We start from the raw sequence: 26952 nt of genomic DNA, 5'->3' as shown, positions 1-26952 counted from the left end.
GGGGAAGTTGGTTGATCTCGCGTGGTCAACAAAGAAGCGGACGGGTCTTTCTTTCTTTGCGAAGCAGTTCCGTCGAGGTCGAAATGGATTATGTTACAAGGAAGAAGCCAAAAATCCTTCACTGGGTCAAACAAACGTTCAATGAGGCTATCACAAAGAAACTTAGGGAGGAGAGAAGGCACAGAAAAACCGGGAAGGACAAAGGCCAGTAAGTAAGGAAATGCCTTGGCGGGGAGGGAAGCTGTGGTGTGCACCTGGCCGGAGTGGCTGCGACGTGGGCAGGATGTGGGCAGGAGGTTGTAGAACATTCGATGGTGAGCCTATCGGCTTCCGAGAATGCGCTCAAGACCAGTGACGCAGCTCATACGCAGTGCCTGCCCGCTCCACAAGCAGCCAGGCCAACCAGCCAGCGCAATCAACATCAGCCACACCAGCCTTGCTTTTTAAACGATAGGATGAGAAAGGTAGATTCTAGAAGTACATATAGCGACCCTTCTCGCCAGTTCAAGCACCCTCTATATGGGGACAATTAGCTATCACATATAACAACAACTGGGGGCCCCTCCATCCTGCTGGCAGGTCTCTCCGCTTCCCCGCACCGTCATAAGTAGCTTAGACCCTGTTATCGATAGCGGAGCGGTCAGCAGCAGGTGACGATATCGGCAAGCAGCAATTGACAAGCGGGGGGTGGCTTTCTGCACGAGCCGCAAACTGATCCGACCGTATTATCGGGAGGGTGCCCCTAATATCACCTCACCTCACCTCACTCACCTCTAGACGCATAATATCACTGCCGAAAGTAGTGTATGGTTGGTTGACATGAGCAGTTAGAAAGGTTTTGGGAAAAGTGAACGATGCTTCCAGAGTTGGGTTAAAGGGACCAGTAAATAGAATCCAGCAGCTATCGCGAGTTTGTAGAGCGATATGATGATCGCGTGGGGGTTTGGGTTCTCCTCTCATCACATGTAATCACAAACATTTACATTGCAAAGATCAACACATCACGCAAGGTAGTTTTAATACTCTCATTGTCAATTAAGTCAACCTAACCTAACCTAACAATCTCTTATCCTCCCTTTTCTCAAAAAATGCCCAGGTCTAACAGGCCTAAAAGTGTAATCACAACTGCCCACCCCATCCTATAGCACCAGCAATGCTCCATGAGCCAAATGCATGTCCAAAAATAAAAAACCGAAAAGGAAACAGGGTATTGATAGCAACCTAAAAGAAAAAAAATAGACCTTTATGCAAAACAATGCAAGAATGATAAAACCCGACAGGCAAGGAAATTAAAACAAAGGGAAAAGAGATAAATCAGCAGACACAAACAACTCCTCCACGGGTGTGGGTGTGTGGGTGAGAGAGCCCATGGCTCATTCCAGAGTCTGAAACCCCTTCCATCCACCGCCGCAAATGCTGTTGTTTTTCGTAGTCGTGTCGTGAACCCCCTCCCTCCCTTTATATCCATCCATCCATCATTCAATAAAAAACACCATGTCCATCATCGTATGATGCCCCCCCCCCCCCCCTTTCCTGGTGCCCGTTTCTTGACTCCACTCCATCATACCATATGATGCAACCCCCAATCCATGACAATAGTTATCCATAAACCAGCAACCCGGCGACTTATACTAGTACGCCTTCCTTTCCCCCCCTTCGCATTATCCTTTAAAGATATTTCAAAGCCCACCCGGCTTCCTAAACAGCCTCTTCGTCGCCCCAACCTTCCCCAGCTCCCCAAACCTGCTCTCCAAATCCGGCGCCCCAGAGGGATAAGCAGGCAACATCTTCTCACCACTGGCAAGCCTAACCTTCTGCTTCACGCTCTCAACCCACTGCTTGCTCTCCTCGCTCATCTCAATCTGCTTCGCCCTCGGCCCCGCCATCCCAAGCACAACCTCCTCCTCCTTATCCTTCTCCCCAGCCTGAGGCCAGCTCAACCTAGAACTCGACCTCGATCCACCAGTCGAAGGCGTGTTGCTGCGATTGCCTGGCCCCGTCACCGTTGCCAGTGGCGTCTCACTCCCGACAGCTGCGCTGGATCTTCTCACCTTGCGCACCTTGAGTTGACCCAGTGAGTCGTCATTCCTGGTCGCGTGGGAGGACATCGGTCTGTGGGAAGATGCTGGTCTGCTGGGAGGTGTCGACCCGAGGGTGCCGTCGGCGTGCATGGCCATGGCGGTAGCAGATCTGGGAACGTCCTTCACTTCCACCTTGCTTGCCTCGGCCACGGCGGATCGTCGGCCGTGATGGCTGGCATATTCTTTGAGGTATTCGCCCAAATCTGCCCAGCCACCGCCTACTCGGACCATGACGCGCTCTCCGCGCTCGCCGACACATCTTATGAAGAGCTTGATGGGTGCTTCGCCGTTAGAACGGGACAGGTGGTAGAGTTTGATTTCCGGGTTGCCGGGCTTGGGCCGTTGCCGTGGAGTGCGGCCAAGAGCGGGTGCAAGAGTGAAAGAAGGGGTGCCAGCTCGCGAGCCGTTGGATCTCAGGGACATGTTGGAAACACTGCGTTTGAGGTTAGGATTGGACATCTTCTTGCGTGCCGTAGGCATCTTGAAGTCGGGTGGGTTGAGGTTGATCGGCGGCAGTACTGAGGTCAACCGGATCTTAGCTGGGACCGATTGAAGAATGTCGCTAATCTGCTGCTGAAGCTTCTCATCTGGGCCGTTGGCCTTGTCGGGGGTATTGGGCTGTGTTGGAATCTCATCATAATACAACGAGGACTGGTTATAGTTTGGCGTCTTGGGGGAGCTCGAGATGCTGGGCAGATGTCGGATCATGGGCTCCTCGTTGAAGCTAACCGACATGGATCTATTAGCCACGCGGTTAAGAGCTGGTGGAGAGCTCGGTGATCGGTAACTCTCGGCGGGGCTTCTGGCAAGATCAACGTCGCGCCGCCGAGGGCGCTCAGGGGTGCCTTGGTCGAGGCTGTCGCTCGAGAAATCCATGAACCTAGCCAAGCTGGCCTCATGGACCACCGTTCCGGAATCGCTTGCTCTCCTGGAACGGGGCAATACCGGCAGATCCGGCTGCGGCACAAAGTCATCCGAGCCATCCGTCAGTTCGTACTCGTCCTCGGAGCGGTACGACGGGGTCCCTGTCGTGTCTAGTCCGCTCGTACCGTCGAGCGCGTCCGAAACACGGTCCTCCTCAGAAGAGGAACCAGCCAAGCCAGTGGAATCCTTCTTCTTCTCTTCCTCGAGACCATCAAAAGATACCAGGTGACCATTTCCGTCAAACCGAGACCATTTCCGGGTCCCGTCGAGACTTGAACGGATGGGGTTGGTGTCGTATTCCTCGGCTGGTTCGTGGACCTTGATGGCTGGCCAATCAGGTCGGTCAAATTTGATGGGCAGGCCCAGTCGCTTGCTGAGGTCCTGTGGCGCGTTGTTGATGCCGTCTTGTGAGCGCGGCTCTGATTTTGTTGGTTCTTCTGGCATACCGAACAAAGGGAAATACTCTCGCCGTGATGAGGCAGAAGTGTTGAACTCTTCAGAGATGCTGTTCCCTTCCCCCTCAACAACCACCGGCTCAGCAATGTCTGTGGCCGCCTTGCTCTCTGGCGTTGGGGGAGGAATGGGACTCTTGTCTCCAGAAGCGACCCGCCGAGTCTTTGGCTCAGGTGTCGTCCGCGCAAGCTCTGCCAGCTCAGCTTCTCTAATCTTCTGCTCGCATGCAACAGTCCACTCGCCATACTCATGCTCCAACGAGTCCACCCGGTCAATCCATTCCTCAGGAAGTGTGTCCAGCTGCCCTTCAAGCAGGTCCAGCATGGCATCCAAGTCCCGGCCGGTTCTGGCGACCTTGCGCTCGAGCACCGTCTTCATCACTTCGTGCTCCTTCTGGGAAAGAACCGTGACTCCATTAGGGCCCGAGGGGGGTCCGTTCGAGCTGGCAGTATCAGCAGCATCCGCCTTCGTAGACTTGACACCAATCGCGTGCCACCCAGACTGAAGCGCCACTTCGGCATCAGCAAGCGACTTCAAAAAGACGGGAATCCTGCGCAAAACAAGCAGGCGAAATGTCCAGATGTTCAGCAACCTGGTGAGCTTGGAGATATTCGGCAGCGCTTGCATGAGGGTGGCCGTGAGCAGCGCCGTGAGATCGTCCATCCTTGCCAAGGTGGAGAGGGCAGATGAGACGGAACGGCCCGAGTCCAACAACGGGGTCCCCGGTCTAGAGAGCGGCATGATGTGGTTGTGTAGCACCTGCGTCTTGATCTCCTCAATGTCGAGCTTCTCCAGACCCTGGTTGATCTCGTCAATGCGCTTCTCGTACCGGACCACCTGAGAGACCTCGAGGCTGCCAATGTACATCTGGTCGTCTTCGTCCGCCCGGTCAATTCCATTGGAAACTCTCCTCCTCTTTGCCATTGGCATCTCAAATCCGGCAGAACCTCCTCCCTTGGGCCATGGCCAGCTGGAAAGGTCTTCGAGCCAATCCGCAATGTTGCTCGAGGCAATGGCGGCCCGCATGGCAAAGGCCTGTTCGAAGGGTGTCGCGGCATCGATGGATGTTTTGAGGGAACCCGAGGGGTTCTGGAAAGCTTCGACGGCAGCTCGTGGTGTCAGGTTCAGAAGCAAATCGTCGGTTGTCCGTGGTCCGCCGGCGGTCGTCGCGTGGTGTTCTGGAATTGTGCCGAGCTGGCGTCCCCGCGGTGCTGCGTAGTGGTGGTGAGCAGCCGTCATGGGCGGTGGGTCATCCATGGCTGCTGCTGCTGCTGCTGCTGCTGCTGCTGCTGTTTGGTGTTGTTCTTCTTCGTCGTCGTCGGTGTAGTTGTCGTCGGTCTGTCGTGGTGTCGGTCGAGCTTCTTCTTCTTCTTCTTCGTTTTCTTCTCGTATGTTCGTTCAGTGGTGATCTCGGGGCAGGTCGCCGCGCGACATAATGGCCCTCCTATGAGCCTGGCGAGACGTTGTATGATTTCCTCTGCTCGGAGCGTCCCATAGTTTACAAAGGGTGGAGGAAGAGGTAGGGCGTTTTTGGCGGCTGCTGAAGCTCCGGAAGCTTGGGAAAGCTTGACCGCTGTGATTCGCTCTTCGTGCTGCGCCTTGCGTTCCGTTGCAGGTGCCCACAGGCAGTCAAATGATTCGCTGAAAGGGCGACACGAACAAGGAAGAACAAGCAAAAGAAGGCCCCGATCCAACTAGAAGGCCCAGAACAAACAGGAAATCTTGGTGGCGGGCACGTGCAGATTGTAGAAAGCCCGCTCAGTGCGTTGTCCGCCAGGCGCAAAACCTTGGGTTAGGGCGACTTGTCAAAAAAGAAGGCGAGACGCCGTATGCGATTCCGCCCAAAGCCTAATCCGAGTGGGTGGTGTCAAGAGCAGAGCCAGGCAGCGCGTCCTCCAATAAAGAGGGTAGATTCGATGAAACCGCAACACGTCAGGGCTGAGGTCGCAGAACTTGAGACCCAATTGGCAATTGGGTTATTCAGGTAGAGTAATGCGATGTTGGGCAAAAGCGATACGGGTAGACAAAGGGAGCGACAGTAGAACAACGAACACAGTTCAGGTAAAAAGAGCGACTGATGATTAGACCGGTGAGCGCACACACCGAAAGGAAGGGAGAGAAAGAGACGACAAAGTGGAAAGTAACAGAGCAGGGCAGTTTCAGTGTATTTCGAGGAACCCCGGCCTCATTTAATTGGCGGTTGGTAACACAACCCACCCAGATCTCCATCTTGGACCTCCCCAAAGTCGCCTTCTTCTGGGGATGTGATTTCGGGTAGCAGCCGGGGCGTCCGGGCTAGGCCCAAACGGACATGAGACCGACAAGGTTGGTGATGAGACACCCTTAACACGTCGCCAGCATCCTCTCGCCCTGAAGTAGATAGCAACACTCCCGAACCGCACTAATTCCCGTCATTCATCTTCCCAGCAACGCCCACGGCAGGGGATGCACAATCCACTGACTGATCCACACTCATTCGCTTTCCAACGACACGAGGCCGAAGCGCACACTCACAAAAAATGACGTGGGAAAATCTCCACCAAACCTCTCTTCACAAGGGAACGATGTTGAGTTTTGAATCATCAACATCCACTCTTCGCCGGAGTTGTGTGGTGGACTGTCTCAGTCTGTCTCCGGAGTCCTCTCACATGTCTCGAAGCCATTCACAATCATCACACAGGGCGGGCAACCAAAGGGTCATCATCAAAATTAATAATATTTTCTCAACTCTCCGAACCAATTGGTCCAGTCTTAGTCGTCGTCATTCTCATCCGATTCTACTTCTTTCCAAACTTCCTCCTCCTCTATCTTCAAGATGTAACCCGTCAAATCGCTTTCCAAAGAATTTCCTATATAACCCAATCAATCCCAAATGCCTATTTCAACCCACATCCCAAAAAACGCCCTTGCCCATGTCCTTTCCATGCCATTCCCTTCCGTTCTTTTTCCTTTCCTTGCGATTTCAACACCCCCCGAGGGTATATCGTAATGCTTTTCTTCTCTCTCTCTCCTTCTGTCGCCTCCCCCATCACATATTTTTCTTCAACCACCCATGCTCATAGAGTTCCACTCATACCTCGCATTGGCCTCCTCCCCCACGACACCCAACCCCGAACCACCCATATCCATCCCCATCCCCAAAAACTCCCCATCCGGCCCCCCAATATCACCCGGATACTCCTCCAACCACTCACTATACACCACCTCATTCCCCGCCCCGTTAGTCGCGCTCTGCTGAGCCCCCCCAAAGTGGTGCTTCAACGTCTCCTCCCCGCCACCATCAAGACCACTACCCCCATGCTCCGCCCCAGGCGACCCAGAGTCATAATCCGTCCCGGGGGGCGTCTGCCCACCCATCATCATGATAGTATCCTCCATCTCCCCACCACCACCAGCCGCCATCCCACTCCCCGCAAACCCGGGCGTCTGATGCTGGGGGTGATTGTAAAGGTTATTGACCCCCTGCATAGCCGAGCTGATAAACTGCGAGTCATCCGGCGGCGGCGTCGACGGCCGCTCCGGCATGGAAGAAGGCATCATGTTCATCCCACCACCAGGAGTAGCAGTGGACACGCTCTGAAACGCCTGCTGCGGTCTCTGCACCTGCTGCTGCGAGGCCCGTCCCTGGAGAACACAGGTCATAAAGTTGACGGCGTAGGATGCCGCGGCGTAGATTTCCTTTAGGTTTCTCATGACGGCGAGGAGCTCCTTGAAGCCCTGGGCGGCTTGGGCTCTGGTCTGGTCGTCTGCGTCGAGGGCGGTCGAGTCGAGGAGTTGGATGATCATTGCGGGGAGGAGGACGGTGACGCCGGTGGTGGGGAGGCACCGCTCTAGACCGTGCTGGCGGAGTTCGGTGACCATTTTGATCACCTCCCTTGATGCGTCACGCACCCGTTCTTGGGAGTACTGCTGGGCTTTTGTCGGGATGACGGGCTCGGCTCTCTGAGGGCGGAGGAACTGCGGCCTGTGGAGGGCCGAGACGGTGGTGTAGTAGATGAGATGCAAGAGGTGGCGCTGCAGGACAACAGGCCTGCGCCCTTCTTCGATGGGGGTCAGGGGCACCGGCTGGCGCTGACAGCAGGACGGCAGGCCGACAGCCCACTGGTTGAGCATGGCGTCGACCTGCTGAGTCATGGCAAAGCCGTCCGGGTTCTGGTCCTTCTTGGGCAGGAGCATCATCGTGCTCGCTGTCGTGACGTCCGGCCGCATGCCGCCTCGGCTGAGGATCGAGTATTGCGCCCTGAGCATCTCGCTGACAAGAAGACACAGCTTCGCCATCTCGATGCACATGAACGCCAGCTCCCTCTGCATCTCGACGTCGCGGACCAGAGCGCAGTCAGGGCCCAGCAGTTGGTTGTCCTCCCGGAGTCTGCCGATTTCAAAGTCGCCCTCCTCCAGCATTGGCACGTCAAAGTCGTCGTCCTTGATCCTGGTCGGCCTGCGCATCCCGAGGGCGATCATGCGATCCCGCATGTAGCATGACCACCAGATCCGCTTCCACAATCCCCTCTTTGCTGGCGGGAAATTCGTCGCCACCGGGTTGCGATGCACACCGATGGTTTGGGCCAGTGAGATGGCCACGCCCATCCAGTGCCAGGTGTCTTTTTGGTCGTCTGGTGATTCGTACCAGTAAGTCATCATGAGAAGAGCCTGGACCAGGTGCAGGCGGTCGAGTTCAGTATCGCAGTCATACAGAACCTGGGAGCAGATGGTTAGCATCCCCCGCTTACCCAACGTTCCCCTCCCAAGCCAACAGAAAGACGTAAAAAAAAAAAAAAAACTCACCCTCGCCTTGCTGAAGAAGGCCTTCCGCGCCTCCCTCCGGTCCTGATAACCCTCGGCCTTCAACAAGTCCTCATCGACAAAAGCAGTCGCCACAAACATGACGGCCTGAAATAACAGCAAGCTGATCTTGCCGGATTGGCCCGTCTGGTCGTTGATCGCATTGAGGAAAGGATGGACGTCCATCACGGGCATGTACGGGTGCACATATTCGACGTATGCCTTGAGCAGGGCATCTCGTAGCTGAGGATGCGGGAGCGTGAGAGCCTTCTTGGCATTGAGGTAGTCGAGATCCTCGGGGGAGACAGCCTTGGGAATCGGTTTGATGAAAGCCGGCAGCTGCGGCTCCGCCGGTGCTATTGGTGGTGCCTGAGCCTCGAGGACCGATTTGAGTTGCTGGCTGACTTCGATGGCAGGCTGAAGCGGTGGGAAGCCGGTGTTTTGGTACAGCAGCGAGGGAGACACCCTCGGCCTGAGAGGAGCATTTGAGCCAAAGCCGGCTGCACCGTTCTGATAGGAGAGATTCAGATCTGCCAAGCCAAGGGCGAATTAGAGTCGTTATTCTTGCACCTATCAGACCTTGCATAAAACTTACACTGCTGGTTTCGTATCGCGTCACTCCCGGCCTGGGAAAACAGCTGCTGCCTCAAAAGAGGGTTGCCAGTGTAAGTGAAGTCGAGATTTTGGCCGTTCTGAGCGTAGCCCATTGGCGCGGCTGAGCCGAGGCACTTGGCCCGCAGGAGCGAAGCCTCGGTACTCGACCCGACACTCGAGCCGAGAGATTCTGAGACTCTTGAGTGATGCTTTCTGTAAGAGAGAAGAAAGTGAAGAAGAGATACGTCAGCCACTGATGACGATCAAGACGACGGGAGAAGGACAGGAAAAGTGTGATTTCTTGTTTTGAAGGTACCTTTTCCTCCTGCACTCTGGAACCAGGCACTCCACCTTCTCGTACAGACAGTTGGTGCAAGGGCTCTGAGTGACAACATCACAGCGAACCTTGCGTCTCCGGCATGATTCGCAGGCTCTCGCGGCACGGCGTTTGGTGGTTTTTGGTCTGTCGGCGGTGCCGGCTTGCTGGCTACCGCTCTCGGGCTCCGAGCCCGAGCCTGACGGAGGCGACCTCGGCTGCATGTTTTCGGCTTCGGGTGATATTTGCCGAGCTGGTGACTCTGATCCGGGCATTGTGATGTGATGGGTGTGTGTGTGTGTGTGTTTTCCGGTGGTGTGGTATGGTGGTGAGGAGCAGTGTTCGAAGGTTAGAAGGACCCCCTGAGCTTGCAAACAATGGCGATGAGTAAGGTAGCGTCCAGTTCGAAGCGGAAGCTTGTTAAGTGGCAAGTGGTTGTCGTTGGAGCTCTAAGATGGACCCGAGTCGCTAAGATGAAAAGAGCTTAACCCTGGATGGGGTGGTGGTGATGACGACAGTGAAGCACTTCAATGGAGAGAACAATGGTATAAGCAATGTCAAGGTATGCTTTACAAGTTGAGGTCGTCGTCGTTGGTACTGCGTCTAGACTTCCCCGTCGGTCTAAGATTCCGAGTCACGAAGAGAGAAGCAAGGTGGGGGGAAACAGGAGGGAACGGGGCTACCACTAGATTATATCTTGCCAGCCATCATGGTCCTCATGGCTCCAGGAAGTCACAAGTACACATTGGCGACGATACGTACCTTTTGCTGGAACTCTCCTTCATCCCTGGTTGGATGGAGTAATCTGGGGGGGCTCGACAAGGAAGAAGCGGACAAGGTGTGGAGAGGTTGGCCCTGGCTGGCCATGGCCATGTGGGTACGTACCGGGGCGGGCGGATCGCCTGCTTTGAACTCGCAAGCCAATGCGATGTACCTTCGAGGTTGCAACCAAACATTGCGAAAGTCTGGCAGCGGTGACGACGGAATGCCCAAAGTCAGTTTGATAGATTGACTGCAGTCCTCCCGTCCTGGACTGCCATTTTGCTCGTGTGCTCGCAAATGCCGCAGGTTTTTTTTATATGTATGTCGTGGATGAAGTCTTCAGATTAGCCATTGAGCCTCTCGTTTCCCTTAAGAGACCGCGTCTCTTTTTGGTGGATATACATACATCCAGGCGGCAACCACCTGAAATTCAGGTTGCTTGACATGTACATGTACCTTACAGAAACCGATCAATCTGAAAAATCGAAGAAGGCGTCCCCACATCGGGAAGGGGTTTACATAGTTGTTCAAGGGGGGGCCACTCACATGCGATCACGAGGGAAAATGTCGAATCGAGCCAGTACACACAAAACACTCCCAAAAAGTCGTCGTCACGAAACCACATGCTGCTCTCAACCCCAGCAGATGATTATTTCAGAATGGACCCCCCTTCTCCTCTCCTCTTGCGTGAAGTTTATGCTCAGTCACCTGCCAGCTTTACCACCACCACACCGCATCGAACATGCACCGTCCGTCCGTATCATCAGCTTCTCAATTCGAGCCATTGATCCGACCCCTGATCCCTCGCCAAAACCATGTGTGGTGTGTGCGTGTGGTTCAAAATCGGCCAGCTTCCATTGGCCAACCCCTCAATTCTTCTCTCTCTCTCTCTCTCTCTCCAGATGCTGTCATTTACGGCCCCGCCTTTTTCTCTCTCTCGTCCGTCCGTTGGGGTTGTGGAGCATCCAATAAGAATTAAACCGGTGGAGCCAAAAAAAAAAAGGGAAAATCAAAAAAACGCTTGCCCCATGCCGCTGCTTGCTGCTGCTGGAGATCGGTGCAATCGCGAAAGAGAAGCAACAACAAGAAACCCAAGATTGCTGCTTCGTTCGTGTGTCTCCGCCCCGAGCTGATCCGTTCTGCTCCGCTCAGCCCCGCGATTGCGCACGTGCTAATCTCTGATTTTTTTTTGTTTTTTTCCACCCCATCCTCCTCCCAGGGGTTTTTGTCCCATCTTCAACAGCGGACAACACCTTCTCTTCTCGTTGGGGATGGAGCACGGCACATGTCAGAGATTCTGTCACACGGAGCGGGAAGGCCAAGAAGTTGCGATTTCCGCTCGAGAATGTGACACATTTTGACACAACTTTGCCTCGTATCGTTATGTAAGTAGTACTTGGTCGTCGTAGCTCAAATTAAAGCGGTAGGACTCTCTCTCTCTTTCTCAGGTCTCTCTTTTCTCAAAAAGTAGAAAACTTCCTCTCGTCCACGGCCAAAGAGGCGAAAGACGCGAGCGGGCTAGACTGGCCAATCACACGACAGGCTCCGCTGGTCCGAGCCGAGCAACGACCACCCCGGTGGTGTGTGTCGTGATATGTTTCTTGGCCCGATATTTTTCCGCAGGGGGGTTTCGTTATACAATGTTCGGTGTGTGTCTTGTTGTTGAAAAGGAAAGCTGGATGGGTTACACATATCAGGTAAAGATTTATAACAGGAGAAGAAAGGGAATATGTCGGCCAAGGTTCGCTCTTTTTTCTCGAAAGACGGGAAGTTTTAATATCGAAAATGTGCTCTCGGCAACTGGACTTGAAGGTGGTGATGGAGCGAAAGCAGGCCCTTATCTCCTGTGCTGTGAGCACGCAAAGGGCAAAGGAGATAATGCACAACACACAGTGGTCACCATCCGTCCATTGCAACCATTGTATTCTTTTTATTTTTATTTTTTTACTTTTCGGATCGTGCCCCTTGGGTACCTTTTTGTAAGTTCTGTGTCATCTGTCATCTGGTCTCGGCTTCGAGTCAGGAACAAGAAAGTTACGGATCGATGTTTGGGCCACACAATCGGTGGAGCTTTTGCCGTTTCGAGAGTCCCTGCTTTTCATCCCCACAAATCAGAATTGGTTTGCTTCTTGCTGCTGTTACAGAGGCTGGTGATGTGGTTCTCTGATGAGATGCTGATCAGCTGCTTTGCTGAACATATCAAGTGGTCATAGAGAAAACTAGACATGTCAAACCTTTATACAAGTCAGAAGTATCTCCATGCACTACTACCCCCAATGTAGCAACCAACGACCGTTGTCTTTTCTTTCCAAGAGCAAAAAGCAAGTTCACACTAAGAAAAACACGTGAAATTGATCAACCTCTAACACTGTTCAGTACTAGCGCCTGATGACGAGAGAGAGACGTCGAAGCGAAGGCGGGAGACGGATTTATCAAGGTGCATCCTCACCTTGTTCCCCTCACCATGTTCGCTCTCTACACGCACCCTTTTTGGGATTTCAGAAACGCCGCCTGGAAACAGAGCCAAGAGGCTATTTCACGCCATGGCTACTACCTTGCCTTGCCGTATTTTTGGTTGGTATTTCAGTTTTAACTTGCCTTGTTTCCGTCGTCTACCGAGCGTAACCCCGACCCGAAAATTGAAACTAGGGATTTTATTTACTGCAGCAGGTATGCTGATGATTTTTTTTCTTTCTAGAAAAAAAAAAGATGTGCAGGACTCTCTCTCTCTCTCTTTTGGGTTGGTTGGTTCTTATTAGTCGTGACTGTAGTAGGTACATGTATTTCTTCGGCAGGATTTATGATTTGATAAGATCGGCGATCGGATGGGTATTCATTCTCTCGGGGAGCAGTACCTTACCTTGGATCCAAAACCTGGACAGGTTTTGCGGATGGAGGTGGGCTTGTTGCCCCTTGTTTTTTCGACAAGTTTGTTTTGGTTTGGGTCAATTTTGTGTGCGATCTTGATGATGAGTGTTGCGTGGACCTCTCCTGATGAAGAGGCTGAGCCTTTCTCCCCGCTTGTCAACTTTGCTTTCTCCACTGAATTGCCCGCCATTCCCTCCGCCTCCTCCTCCGCAATGTCCGCACCGCTTGCCTCAATCCACTTAATCCCCGGGGGCCAAGAGGGCTCCATTTTTCACCCCAACCCACCTCCGTAGTTTCCCGGCGGTCGGGGTCGGGGTCGGGAGTTGGGTGGGAGAGATGCGGAAGAGGGGGGGTGAGGGGGGGTGTGTTCAGTGGTGTTGAAGCTAGTCAAGTTTTCTTAGCTTGACTTTCCAAGCACAGGATCTTCTCATTGACGATGAAGAAAAAGAGGTGTGGACGTGTCCGTGACAAGGAAGTTTCAAGTAAAACCATTGGGAAAATTATTGGCCAACGGCGGCGGAGGAGAAGTGGTGGATCACGGCCCCGGAGGACGCGAGAAAGAAAGACACGTCAAACCTTCTCTAGATATCTCTTGTGTTTTGATCCATGGAAGGGGGGGGGGATCCATTTTCTCCAGCTTCAGCTTTGCTGGGCAGACCCCATCGATGTGGAGGAGGCTAGGCCATGGCGCAGTGGCGAGAGAGTTTTTGGTAACAACACACACAACAACACACCTGTTGTTGCAACAAAAACCGCGAAACCACGAGGTGAACAATGAGATGGGGATTTAGATCTCATCAATTTGGATGTCACTGCAATTGACACAGACGAAGGGTGTGCGGCGTCTGTAGGCGTGTAAACCGAAACGATCGATATGCTGCTGTATGTATGCAAAAGCAAGAAAATCAGATGCTTATCAGTCATTTATTCCCTTTTCAGACATTCTGCATCTGCCGGCCGGTTTTGTCTGTCTGTTCTGTCCCTTTGGGTAGGTACGTACCGAACTTTACTAAAAGGTACTTTCACCACTTCGGTAGGTAGTGTAATACCGGACGAACACACACAGACTGAGGCTGATGAATTGACAAGACCGAGAACCGAACTCGCTCTGCCTGCTGGCGATCTAATTAACGATTCATGGATTCACCTAGCTAGCTGCCCAAAACCAAACCAAAGAGAAAAAGCTGGGGAAAAGGACACGGAAAGGGGGGGGGGGAACCAAGCCCAAAGCTAGCACACTTTGCATTGTCATGCAAAGTTTGGTGGAGCTTTGGGTACGGATACCTCCGCCTGTCCTCCAGCTTTTTTCTCCTCCAGCTTTTTGGTTCTCTGGGCTCCCTAGTGCAGCCCCCTCCTTTGACATGGGGCAGGCAGGAGAAGTCGTTCTTGGGTGCTTTGTTCAAACCTGCATTTTACCTATGTGACGATCGAATTCCTGGTGGTTCACCAATCCAACTCTTTATTCTCTGTTTCTTCGCTTGGTGATATCAACCACAGTAGTCTACCATCCAACCGTCACTGTCAACCAACAAGCTGTTCATATCCGTCATCACATGAGCCCTTTCCCTCTTTGGCCCCTTACCCCATCTTCCCCAGAGTCATGTCTCTGCCAAGCAATCAATGCCCTGTGGGGGAAAAAAAGTCTGGGCGGAGCAGTTGTTGGTGCGGAGGGGGCTCCGGTCTACTAACTCGTGAGGGGTTCTGGGTCTGGGTCTGGGTCTGGAACTTTGGGGCAAAACAACTGACTGATTGATGACAACTGACACCCGACGAACACGAAGAGGAGTGGGAATTTAGGTTTTCCCGGGAAAATCCCTAGAGTGTTTTGTCGCTAGGTAGGTAAAGGGGACGCTTGGCTTGCATGTTGGAAGCAGGTTTTGGGGTTGGATTTGTGTGGTTGCCAAGGGGGTCTTGGGAGGTTTAGTAAAAGTAGTAAGCCAGCAACTTGTTGGAGTTGCTGAGACTGGTTTGATGATCGAGTATTCGAAAAGACGGTCTGCAACAAATTGAAGGTGAGGCTGAGAGATGTGATGTGATGCGGCATGTCACAAAGGTTTCATGGCGATCCTTGCTTTGGGTGGTTTGGGTCAACCGAACAAAAACCGGAAGATTGGATAGGTTGGTTGTTGAGTGTCAAGTGAGCAAAAACATATACGTCTGCCAATGTCTGGATCAGTCAATGTTGGAGAGGTTGGTGATCTGTCTGTTTACAAACTTGCATGTTTGAGGTATTCAAAAGTACCAGGAAGTATACACCTAGATCACAAGATATCCTAATGTACGGGCAAGACTAAAACAAATATATACACGATGAAACCCCCCAAAAAAACCAAAAAAAAAAAAAAAACCGTCAACCCAACAAACACCCTGATCACTTGCTCTAAGCAGCTTGGTAAATACTCAGACGATTACCAGCACCGCAGAACTGCGATCCGTTACCCGCGCAAGTCATGAAGCACTCTGCCGCAGGCGCCTCGATCGAGCCAACACCAAAAGAGTTACCGCAGAAGCACTCCCTAGCGTACTCGGTACCAAAGTAAGTGTAGCCAGCGCAAAAGTCGGCGCAAGACTCGAGAGTCATGGTGTCAGCGGCGTATGTCTCGGCAGCCAAGGCACGTCCTGGGCTTCCCTCTGTTCTGCACTGGTAGAAGGTCCAGTTGCCAACGGCCTCTGGCTGGGAAGGGGCAGCTGGGGCCTCGATGTCCTCCTGGACGTACAGCTCGAGTCTGTTGGGTCCTCCGCAATACTGGAACTCGTTGCCGGCGCAGGTCATGGAGCAGTCGCCCTGGGCGGCTTCAGTGGCAGTTGAGTGAAGCGTGTTCCCACAGAAGCACTCGGCGCTGTACTGGGTGGCCATGTACTTGTAACCAGAGCAATAGCTGGCACAGAACTCGAGGGTCATCTCGGAGTCATAAGTGCTCTTTCCGGTGAGGGCGCGGGAGCCAGTGCCCTCGGTGTAGCAGCCGGCGTAACTATAGGGAGAAACGGTAGGCACGCGGGAAAGTGTTCCTGTGGGGGCAGCAGAAGTGGTAGACGTGGCAGTGGCAGTAGCCGTGGTCGTAACTAGATAAGATGTTAGGAAATTGTCGGTCCAAGATTCGGAAAAAGGCGATCTGTCTAACCTTCGACAGGAGGGGCACCGGTGGTTGAGGTGGACGCAGTCTCCAGGATGTAGAGCTCCAATCTGTTGCCAGCACCGCAGTAGGAGAAGGGGTCGCCGGCGCAGGTCATGCTGCAATCCGCATCGGGAGCAGAAGCGCTGTTACCATTGATGGTGTTTCCGCAGAAGCCTGTTGTTATGTCAGTGATATCCCTATAAATTAATCTCGTCTGGAGAACTGACATTCACGAGAGTACTGAGTGCCGAAATACGTGAAGCCGCTGCAGAAAGCAGCACAAGACTCAAGAGTCATGTCATCAGAAGCATAGCTGTTCCCCGACAAGGCGCGACCGGCAGAGGCCTCAGTCTGGCATCCAACACGCACATAAGCACCAACAGTAGGCTTGGTGCTCAAGGTAGCAGTTGGCGTGGGAGTAGCAGACGTGCTGCGTGTGGCCGTGGTAGAATAGAGCTGGATTCTGTTGCCAGCACCGCAGAAGGCACTCGGATCACCACCGCAGGGCATGTTGCACTCGGCTTCAGGAGCCTCGGAGCTGCTGGAGTGAAGGCTGTTTCCGCAGTAGCACTCACGGCCATACTCAGTACCCCAGAGATCGAAACCAGTGCAGTTGGCGGCGCAGGATTCAAGAGTCATCTCATCGTAGGCAAAAGACGCACCGCCAAGAGCGCGGATGCCACCAGCACCTTCGGTCCAGCAGTCAACAAAGCTGTAGCCACCAACGCTGGGTCTGATGCTAGGGGTGGGAACACCGGTGCTGCCGGTAGTCGTGGTTGTGACCACGCTGCTCGAGACCGAGGTCGAGGTGCTGGAGGCGGTGGCCGAGGAGCTCGTAGTGCTAACGGGCTCAGTAATGTTGCCGCAGGCAAGGGTGCCTGTAAAGCTGCCACATGTACCGCCAAAGATGCTGGCCTTGTTGAAGTCATCGGTGTGCTCGCCAGCAGTGATGCTGATTCTGGCGTTGTAGCTGCGGCCGCCGGGGATGGTGTAGCTGGCCGAGTAGAAAGTGTAGGGACCGACACAGTCACCTTCAGTCATTTGAACAGTAGCTGTGTTGATGGCAGGGACTGGGTTGCCGCTGTTACCGGTACGGGGCGTCTGATACTCGATATCGAGGTTCACTGGAACACCGACGACATCGTTGCGAACAACGGCCGCAACAGTGAGTTGGCCTGATGTCTGCAACAGGCAGCTCTGGGTCTTTTGCAAGACAACGGCGTCCGACAAGGGGTAGGTGTTTCCATTGTTGTCGAATGTCTGGCTCGAGCCATCGTTGCGGTTGATGGTGATTGTGAAAGAGGAGATGCCGGTCGATGTAGGGATGGTAGCCTCAATCGGGAAGAAGGCAAAGGTGTCATCGAAACCGTTGGCAATACCCTGAAGAGTAGCGGTCGTGGAGCAGGATGACAAAGAGCCACAGCTGTTACCACCGTTCCTGTCTTTCCAAGTCAAAACCAAGTTGGTGATGGTGCTACCGGGAATCTCGGTAGTCCGGACACGGATCTTTCCGGTAAGGAGGAAGCTGGCGCCACCGGACTGAAGAGTGAGCTGCATATCCTGCGGCTTGACGGTGTACGGAGCGATAGGTGGAGTCAAAGTCACAGTGGACGGTACCACATCGATCATCTTCTGCAAAACAGTCTGGCAGATGCTCTGGAAAGCACTGGGCGATGTCATGGTGTTGATAGTGGCGTTTCCGTCACTGTTGAAGACCTTGAAATCGGAATGGCGGTTGATAGCAATTGCTGGACCAACTACGAGGGGGTTGGTGGTGTTACCAGACACATACTCGGTGGCAATCCTGTTGTCAAAGGTGGCCTTGGACGTATCAAAGGGAATATTGGACACGCCGGCGGGAATGATGTTGGGGAACTCGGTCCTGTGAACTCCTCCGAGCGTATGACCGCAGGCCACGACTTGAATCATCTCAGCCTGGGAGAAGCCCATGCGGTCGAACTGCGATACGAAACTGCCAACTGAGTTCTCTGGTTGGGGAACACCAGAGGAGCCGGCCGTCAGCGCATCCTTGCGTCCCAATCTCAGTGGAATGACTGGTCCTCCGCAGGCGCGAACGGCGGCATACGCTCCGGCCGCGATCAGATCTGCGAGACTTGACCGGCTGGACAAATATGTCGCGTAGAACTGGAGTGTGGTGTTGTGTCCTGGGCCCGTGTTTTCAGAGCTTCTAAGCTCGAATTGCAACGAGCCGTCAAGACCGCCCCGGTCAAAAAACCTGTTGTGGGTAGCCATGTCACTGTCGTCTGCATCAGCATTTGTTCTCAAGTTGGATGCTCATCCCATTTCCAGTTCTCCAAAAACCACCCCCTCCATCTTCAATCTCAATAAACCCTTCTCTTGCCCTTTTCAAAGACCGTCCTCGCAAAGAAAAAAGTCACATACTGAAAAGCAACGCGCAGCCACTCGCTAGCTGTCACCCTCCCCGGCCCAGCGGCCTCATTATCACAAGGCGTGATGTTATCACTGAACAAACTCCCGTCCATGCCCTGAAGCTGGAAAACAATCTCCTCCATCTGATCGGTAGGTGCGGGCCATGTCGGATCCGCCCTGCCGGTTCCCGCTCCCGCTGCCAGGAGCAGGCCGGCAAGGATAGAGCCCTTGCTGGTTCTGGTTCTCATTGTGTCTCGGTTCTCTGGTTGCGATCTTGTCTAAAACATTAGGTATTATGACGGAAATGTCGAGTCTATATAGCGAGGGTTGTACGATGTGTGAGATCTCGTCTCGGATTCGAGCGAGTGAGCGAGTGAATGATATGGCGGAAAGCGAACGTATGTAAGATCGGACAACAGCAGACGACAATGCCCGAGAAGAAGAAAGACTGAACGTCTCTTCTGTCGCACAAACGGGGTGTTCGAGAAGAAAGAGAAGAAGAAGAACAGGAGTCGACCCACAGGCCGATGTGAGCGGCAGCGGCGTTCTTCATATCGGTTTTTCTTTTCTCTTCCGTCGACGAGCTGAGAGAGGAGATTGGGAGTGAGGCCTGCATGAACCTTGTGACCCCCTGGCGAATGCGGATCCCGCATCTCACCCAAGCCTCGACCTCTGCCTTATCCTATCCGGCCCCCCCTGTTCGCTTCCCACGTTCGTATTATTGGGGACAGGGGTGCTTGTTCGTCTGAATCCCAGGGTCCAAGAGCTGCCAAGAGGGGCTGCTTGCCGAAAGGAGCCGATGTGATTGGCTGGGCTCATCTCGAATCACTCCATCACCGCCAATCCACACCATCAGTGCTTCCAGCCGCACTGGATGCCCGGAATAACGCTCACACTGCACTCGCTGCAGTGACCAGCAAACACCTTACCTCCCACATTGGGAAGCCCCAAGAGCCAGCATCAGATGGGAGTTGTTGTGTATGGGGATGGGCATTCGATTTCGCCCCGAGATGATTGGGCTGCAGACAAGTGACTGGCATGATGGCCTCCTGTCCAAGCTGTCACTATTGAACGCCAACCAAGAGCCTAGAACGCTTGGGGTTTGATCCGAGCCACGTTGATGGGACAGTGGGGACCTGAATCTTTTGATGTTGGTCAGAGCGGTATTTTTGCATTTCCATTTTTGGGATTTTTTATCGACCTCTCAAACTTGCCTCCAGTGCCGAAGTCCGAGGCATCCATTTCTGAGGAATTGGGCCGGTAATATTGACGTTGAGGGGTCCGTCGGCAAAAAGAAAGATACGGGAATGGGGATGCAAGAAGGCGTTGTTTTGCGCCATCTGCTCCTACCCGTGTGCCCGTTTGTGCCCTTCGGAAGACAACCCTTGTCGTGGTTCGTGGTGGTGGAAAGGAGGTTTGCGGAGGAGATGTGGAGGTGGCTGTTCTGATTTCCGTCGATTCGTTCAGTTTGTTTATGCCGAACTGTTGTGGTTGCATCTGCGATTCCAAAGCCTCCAACTCATCACATTCCAGGTGGTTTCAGGTCGATCTTCATGATCTTCAGCTGAAGTGAAACTTGAAAGATCTTCGATTGTTTTGGCCTCCCGGGTGAAGATGGATCTATTTTTGATGATCTTCTCGATTCTCGTTGGAATGTTCTTGGCACGGGCCATCGTGTCCAGCTGCCGGGTCCCGAAACCCTGGCTGGAAATCATCGTGCCGTGCCGTCATGTGGAAGGGAAACTTGCCGAGCCCCACCATAACCAACGTTGCTGCATCCAAACACCAACATCGACAATAGTGGTAACGTTCCGTGGAGATATTTTGCTGATTCTTTTATGCGGCGTGGGTAAGTTTTTTGTGAGCGGCGCAGCTGTCTGTAGATAGCGACCAAGTAAAGAGTACAGGGAACCGTCACTTGATTGGAGCAAAAAGCGGCGAGAAAAGGCACCATTGGTCTGGTTGTTGGACTTGCGTCTATTCCTTTGCTTCCAGCCTAAACCAGTATCACCACCTTTGATACCTGACCTTACTGTTGAGTCGTGTCAAGATTACCAGGCAAACATGAGCTCTCTGAACACGGAAAGCACCTCGGGCCTCTGCGATTCCTGTCGTGGTGTATCACCATTTACAGTCTCATCCATACGCACAACAGCCACCGGTCAACAGCTCGGCTACCGCCACCGAACCTATCAAGACCTGGGGCAGTCTTCAAGTTTCTGTCCGCTTTGCAAGTTAATACTTGACGAGCTAATCAAAACCTCGTGCCCCACCATCAAGCTGAAGAAAGGGAGGGTACACCAGGTACTTCTGTCTTCAGACAAATACCACAGGGTAGAACACACAAGACGTGAGCTCTGTGTAATAACAGTTCTCGTAACTAATTCCAACGCCCGAGCTTTTTTGCACGCTTGGGCAGATCCATCAAGTGATGCAGCTCTATCTGGGGATATTGCCGGCCACGCTCTTCATCCAGCACCAAACTCCCCTGGAGCTTTCCGCCAAATCCAGACATGGCTCGAAACCTGTCTGAGAAGCCATACAGAGTGCAACTCTGTGCCCTTAGCGGATGCAGACACATCATCCACAACCCGCTTTCCCACCAGGCTGTTGGACGTCGGGACTAACAACACCCCCTTTGTCAAACTGACGGATCGTCAGAATGCACTGGGACGATACGCGGCGTTGAGCTACTGCTGGGGTCCAGCAGCCACACAACTTCGCACCCTCAAGTCGAACTTGGCTGAACACACCACCACGGGAATAAACATATCCGCCATGTCAGCCCGTTATTGAGCTCTCTTACCTACCACCGGGACGTACAAAGCCCCGAACATTCTTCGTAGGACCACATACCCCATCCTTTGACAAAGTCGTCACTGCGAGCGTATGGAACAGCAGGGGCTGGGTCCTCCAGGAACGAAATCTGAGCCGGAGAATTGTCCTGTTTTCTGTTGGACAGCTGTTCTTTGAGTGTATCCGGCATAGTGTTGCTGAGGATGGTCTTGTCTTGGCAGCAGTGAGATCAACAACCGTCCCCCTTTCCCTTGATGCATGTAACTGACTGGTGACCGCAGCATCAAGACAAACGCCTCGGCAGCAGCGCCTCCGTTTCCCACGGTCCCGCCTGGGCGTGGTGCGCCATTGTTCAGAACTACACCGCGTGTGAGCTCACCTTTGGCGAGGATAAGTTATTTGCTGTTGAAGGTATGATTGCCAATGTCAAGGCTAGGGATATGAGGAATAGTATTTCGTTTTGCGCAGGGGTGGCTGCTGGGGGTCCGGGGAGTGACATGCTTGCGGTGAATATGATGTGGCGTGCGGATGGGAATCGGGCGATGGAGGAAGTGAAGTTGAGGGAGACGACCAAGTGGACGCGGCGAGCACCTAGTTGGTCTTGGGCTTCGTTGGAAGGACCGGTGGCGTGGGAGCCGTTTGTTCCGGAGGGCAGGGTGGAGTGTTGTGTGGAAATTGAAGGGGGTGTGCCGTCTGGAGTGATGCCTGATGATCAAATGGTTAGAGAGGCGAGGTTGTTATTGAGGGGCCTGACTGTGGAGGTGGTGAGATCTTCTGGTGAGAGGTTGGGGAATGTGGGTTGTGATATCCATGCTTATGTGATCGATTTTGAGGAGCATTCTGCGTGCTATGCTCTGTTGGGTGGTGATGTTGAGGAGGTCCTTGGTTGGGGGGTGTTTGATCGTGGGGATAGGGTTGCTGGCCCTTTTATGGCGGTTGTTGTGTCCCGGAATGTGGACGAAGAGGATGAGCAGAGGCAGTCTCTGAATGTGCTGTTGGTTAAGCAAAATTCTGCTGAGTTTGGGGATCTATACGTCCGGGTTGGCATGGGCGAATTAACAAAGTTTGTGGATTGTAAGTTTAAAGAGAGGGAGCTGATTATTGCGTAGGTATTTCTCGACGTTGGCTGCCCATGTTAAGAATCGGCTCTGGGGAACTGGCTAGGAAGGCAAGAAGGGAGTGGGGAGAAGGGGAAAGTAGTTTGATGGACATGCTCCCATTCATAATAGCAAGTTTTAGCTATAACTACCACATACGACCATACCTGGCAGAAAACTCGGGATCCCGTCCGCTCTCCCCTAGATAAGCTGCCAAGGGCCAGACCAGTACTCAGGTGGGTGACCACTGGGGAATCCCTGGTGTTGTATGTTTTTGGCTCTTTTTTCACCTTTTCTATCTGCTGCCATCCAATTGGAAGTACTGCGATGCTTTTTTGGTGCTGACAACTACAGAAAGGGGTGTTGTTGGTGATTTTGAACGGTTGTAATTGGTGGGTGAGAACTATCCCCAAGACAAGCATTCAAGCACCGGTTTAGCTATGGGATGGCTGATGAATGCCAAGTAGTACAATAGCCTAAACAACAGGTATACGTCATGAAACCCCTCTTGAAGCCAAAAAGAAGCCTTGTGTAATGTCATGCGAATCATGAGAAATACCCTTCAGAACAATTCGCTAACTTGTCAATGAACATGTTTTCCTATACGCCCCTTGACCACGACCGACACGAGATTCGCCTTCTCACTTTCAACTTTGTCAACCCACCCCTTAGCCATGAGAATCTAGGCGACTCACCCTCCATAAACCTCAGCTTGAGCCACGCGTTCCTCGATGCCGAACCTGCACCGGTCTACAATGCTCTCTCCTACGTTTGGGGCGACGCAAATGACACCCGGCCCATCATCCTCGACGGTCATGTTTTCCAAGTCACCAAAAACCTCTTCACGGCCCTCACCCAGCTTCACGCCTCCCAGGTGAGGGCGCGGATATGGATCGACGCCATCTGCATCAACCAGTCCGACAACGACGAAAAGGCCGTGCAGGTTCGGCTCATGAGCTCGGTGTACTCTCTTGCAAAGAATGTGCTGATCTGGCTCGGGCCCGAGCCGGACGGGGGCGCGTTCCAGACAATCAGGACACTGGCGGCTATGTACCGGGACTCGACCGATGAAGGGTACATCAATATTGAGACCATCACTGACCGGGAGGACCTCCAGTTCGAGGAGCGAATGGCCCGCTTGGGAGAGGAGGTGGTCGAGCTCGCCGACAGTGGTGGTGATGAAGATGGTCGACTCGACTTTGAAGCTCTGTGGAAATTATTCTTCGACCGGCCGTGGTGGCATCGCGTGTGGGTCGTTCAGGAGGTTGTGCTCGCCAAGGCGGCGATGGTTCTCTGTGGGAATGAATTCGTGCTCTGGGAAGACGTCAAAGACATCTGGTCTGTCTTGCTGGCGGTGTCGCACCGAGTACTGCGCATCGGGGACGACAAATATTCTAACCTGGCCAATGCCGTGAACATCATCATCGGGATCTTTGGCCATCTCGAGGCGGCGAGTACGAAATACGAGGCCAGCCTGATCAATGCCCAGGAACGAGGCGTAGGAGAGGCCGGACTTTCCCTTTTCGAGGCTCTGGAGGTGACCTTCCAGTCCAACACGGTTGCCGCTACCGACGAGAGGGACATGATATACGGCATCCTGGGGATGGTGCAACCCGAGGATCGCTGCAAAATCCCGGTTGATTACTCAAGCACCAACACCATGGAAAGAGCGTCTTTCGACGTGAGCAAGGTCTTGCTGATGAAGTACGGCCCAAACATTTTAAGCAGCTACCAAAGACTGTTCAGCGTCAAGCATCACCCTGCTGCGATCCCATCATGGGTCATTGACCAGACATCTGAGTTCCTCACCGCCCTTGCAGTCAAAGTCGAGGATCGGCATCCTATAAACAACCTATATCACGCCACCAAGGGGACGAGTTGGGAGGAATGGTCAGCAAGATCCGAAATCGGTCAGGCTGCGTATGGGGAGCCGCGCATTTCTCTTCCCGGGCGGATAGTTGGCCGAGTTGCCAACGTTGGGAAGACCTTGGTCGACATGACCGTCCAGAAGTATTCGGCAGAGTGGTACGCAGTTGTGACAAAATGGCTGTTTGAACTCATCGATATGCTCGAGACGTACCGAGCTTCTCTCGCAGGTAACTCGGAATTCCTAACCTCGACTCTCGAGAACGTCTGGCGGGTTCCCGTTCTCGACTCTGACGTGGACGGGACGGCCCGAGCGGACGATGGCCTTTGGGGAGAAGTATTTCTCGCCGGGTTTGAAACCTTGATATTGACAGGCAAGAAACAGTCTTGGTCCGATGTAGATGACGAGGAGCAAACAGAGCTACCCAATGACCTATTCATGTATCTCGGTGCTTGCAAGGTCCAAAGACAGCGTTCGTTTGTTGACAGCACGGGAAGGCCGGGGACCACGCTGCAGGACGTCCAGGTCGGTGACCAAGTTGTGATATTCCCCGGTGCGCATGTGCCGTTTGTTATCAGGCCTGTGACGCAGAAGGGAGGAGATGTTGTGCATCATATGGTTGGAGCAGCTTACGTTTACAGTATAATGGACGGCGAGGCGATGGAGGATGATTCAGAGTTTCAAGATATATGGCTGGCATAGATATCCCGAGACGGACCACCACATATTTGATCACCCCACATTAAACCATCCATCGTCACACAGCATGAAACATGGCACCCAGACCCAAGGACCCGGTTCAGTTCCCCGAGACTGCAAATCTTCCAATATTATCATGATTCATATCCAAGATCATAGGGTATCATACACGCACTCCCTCGCCACCAGATATTTACGCCTCACCACTCAGCTCCAAGTTCTTGGCCAACACCTTGTCCTCCTTCACCCACTCGTTCACAATCTTCGCAAGCTCCGCATCACTGATGGGCGTGCTACGGGCCTTGAAAGGCTGTTCCGTGGGCGCACAGCCGGTGAACCTCTGGAAATACCAGCCATGCACATCCATGTTGAAGTCTCCCGTCCCACCATTGCACTGGATGTTGGCATGCCCCTCGCAGACCTGGACCTCATCGAGAGTCACAACACCATCGGCTCCCTCATCAAACCAGTACTCAGGGCTGGTGTGTCTGTAGTTGAAGATGATGGGCGGGAGACGGGCAATCGGGTCGTTGGCGTGGGTGAGGCGGTACTCGCTACCAGCCCCAGCAGTGACGAACTTGGCAAACGCATTGTTTCCCACGCGGGGAGAGCCAAAGGTGATGAGATCAACGGGGATCTTGAGGCTCCTGCGGATGTCGGCAGCGGCGATGGTGCCGACGGCGGCGCCGAGGGAGTAACCGGTGACGGTGACCTTGAAGGTCGGGTGGGCCTGTCTGGCGGCGGTGACCGCGGCCATGGCACGGCTCTTGACTTCGGCCCAGGAGGCGAGGAAGCCGGTGTGGACGAGGCAGCCAAAGGCGTAGTCGCAAGGGACTTGGACAAAGATGAAGCTGCTTGGGTGTTAGATGATCTGATGTTGGTACACAGAGACAAGTGGATAAGACGTACTCTGCCACCCAGTTTCTGATGGAAACGGTGCCCCTGAAGGTCAAGACAATCTCCTTGGCTACGGGGTCAACAGAGACAAAGCCTCGAGTATCCAAGATGGTGCCGGTGAAGGAAGATGAGTGGACGGTAACATTGCGCGATGTCAGGGTGTTGCACTGGCCCTCAAGACAGGCGACCTGGGTGCCGGCAGGCTGGCCCTCGGTCATGCAAAACGCAGCAGCCTGATACTCGGCAAAGACTTTGAACCTAGCCAGCTCAGCAGCGGTGGGAACACCTATCAGGAGTTGGTCAGGATAGCTCACTGAATTGTATGTGTGGATGCATGATTGACTCACTCCGCTTCTGGGGCACCGCAAGGGCAAGGGCAGCCACGGATAGGCTGGTAAACAGGGAGGCCTTCATGATGCTTGGAAACTAAAGGAAGGTTGATAGGGCCAAGAATACAAAAGAGAGACAGAGGCCTGGGATGGTTGGGACGAATATCTGGGGTAATACCACGATGCGCCCTGCTGTTATATACTATTCATACAACAACAATGCCAGCCCTCCCGGGCAGGGGGAATACATCCTGAGAAGGGGGGGATGTCTCATTGCCCCCCACAAGGGTTCGCATCACGCAAGGGGGTTAGGATAAGCACAAGATAGCCGAGTAAGACTAGCGATAAGTTCAGGAACGGTGGTGATCAATATCCGTCTCTCTGCCCCGCCGTGCTCACCGAAAAGGGAGGGCAACGCCGGCTACAGGCTAGAATCGGTGGTGGGGAGATGGCCGTTTGAACCGTGGAACTTCCTATCCAGGTGAGCCCCCTACCAAATCACGATATGGCAAGCGGAGAACAAGAGGATTTGTAATCGATAGTACTGATAGTTTTCTCCAGAATATCCATACACATGTTCCATGAAGCAATATTCGACGGCGATCATGGAGGAAAACAGGCGAGATGCCGTGAACCACGGATGAGCCATGATTGGGAACGTGTTACGCTGCGACCCAGGTTAGCATTGAGGACTGGCCGCGGGAATGGAAATCGCCAAGGAACTGGAAGGCAAGAAGAATGGTTGAAGAACAAATTAATTTCTGCGGACCCGCGTCCACCTGCACGCGATATGCGGGCTGTGCCATGCTCCCCGTGTGGTTTCATGCCCTGAATAGCGTCATGGCGACCGTGCGCACTGAAGATATTCAGGAACCGATAGGGCGCTTAAACGGCGACGGCTCGCTGAGCCCAGGCCTTGTTGCCGCACAGACCGTCCGTCTTGCGTTACATGGGATGGTTGGCGACTCCGGCGAGGCGAT

General features: G+C 53.5%; 6 protein-coding genes across 6 annotated transcripts, besides 1 other annotated feature; 2 read left to right on the top strand and 4 right to left on the bottom strand.

Moving 5' to 3' along the window:
- Nucleotides 1-1679: 1679 nt before the first annotated feature.
- PODANS_2_9390 (uncharacterized protein) lies at nucleotides 1680-4715 on the bottom strand (the record flags this gene model as incomplete). Its single annotated transcript, XM_001911712.1, has 1 exon — nucleotides 1680-4715. One exon carries the CDS (start codon nucleotides 4713-4715, stop codon nucleotides 1680-1682), a length of 3036 nt encoding a protein of 1011 aa, XP_001911747.1.
- Nucleotides 4716-6500: 1785 nt separating this feature from the next.
- On the bottom strand, nucleotides 6501-9425 carry PODANS_2_9380 (uncharacterized protein; the record flags this gene model as incomplete). Its single annotated transcript, XM_001911711.1, has 4 exons — nucleotides 6501-8156; nucleotides 8244-8770; nucleotides 8836-9047; nucleotides 9151-9425. 4 exons carry the CDS (start codon nucleotides 9423-9425, stop codon nucleotides 6501-6503), a joined length of 2670 nt encoding a protein of 889 aa, XP_001911746.1.
- A 5735-nt stretch (nucleotides 9426-15160) lies between these two features.
- Nucleotides 15161-18535, bottom strand: PODANS_2_9370 (uncharacterized protein; the record flags this gene model as incomplete). Its single annotated transcript, XM_001911710.1, has 4 exons — nucleotides 15161-15843; nucleotides 15903-16070; nucleotides 16124-18153; nucleotides 18300-18535. The coding sequence occupies 4 exons, from the start codon at nucleotides 18533-18535 to the stop codon at nucleotides 15161-15163; spliced, it is 3117 nt and encodes a 1038-aa protein (XP_001911745.1).
- A 2961-nt stretch (nucleotides 18536-21496) lies between these two features.
- Nucleotides 21497-22192, top strand: PODANS_2_9360 (uncharacterized protein; the record flags this gene model as incomplete). The annotated part of the gene is made up of 1 exon (XM_001911709.1): nucleotides 21497-22192. The coding sequence occupies one exon, from the start codon at nucleotides 21497-21499 to the stop codon at nucleotides 22190-22192; it is 696 nt and encodes a 231-aa protein (XP_001911744.1).
- Nucleotides 22193-22327: 135 nt separating this feature from the next.
- Nucleotides 22328-22457: a sequence feature (rRNA 5S pseudogene?).
- Nucleotides 22458-22760: 303 nt separating this feature from the next.
- Nucleotides 22761-24749, top strand: PODANS_2_9350 (uncharacterized protein; the record flags this gene model as incomplete). The annotated part of the gene is made up of 1 exon (XM_001911708.1): nucleotides 22761-24749. A coding segment is annotated over one exon (1989 nt), but the record flags the coding sequence as incomplete, so codon positions are not given.
- A 190-nt stretch (nucleotides 24750-24939) lies between these two features.
- PODANS_2_9340 (uncharacterized protein) lies at nucleotides 24940-26057 on the bottom strand (the record flags this gene model as incomplete). Its single annotated transcript, XM_001911707.1, has 3 exons — nucleotides 24940-25597; nucleotides 25656-25929; nucleotides 25991-26057. 3 exons carry the CDS (start codon nucleotides 26055-26057, stop codon nucleotides 24940-24942), a joined length of 999 nt encoding a protein of 332 aa, XP_001911742.1.
- Between the last annotated feature and the right edge of the window lie 895 nt (nucleotides 26058-26952).

The sequence above is a fragment of the Podospora anserina genome, chromosome 2, assembly GCF_000226545.1.
Source record: "Podospora anserina S mat+ genomic DNA chromosome 2, supercontig 2".
NCBI lineage: Eukaryota > Fungi > Ascomycota > Sordariomycetes > Sordariales > Podosporaceae > Podospora > Podospora anserina.
This window is presented reverse-complemented; position numbering and strand designations above follow the sequence as displayed.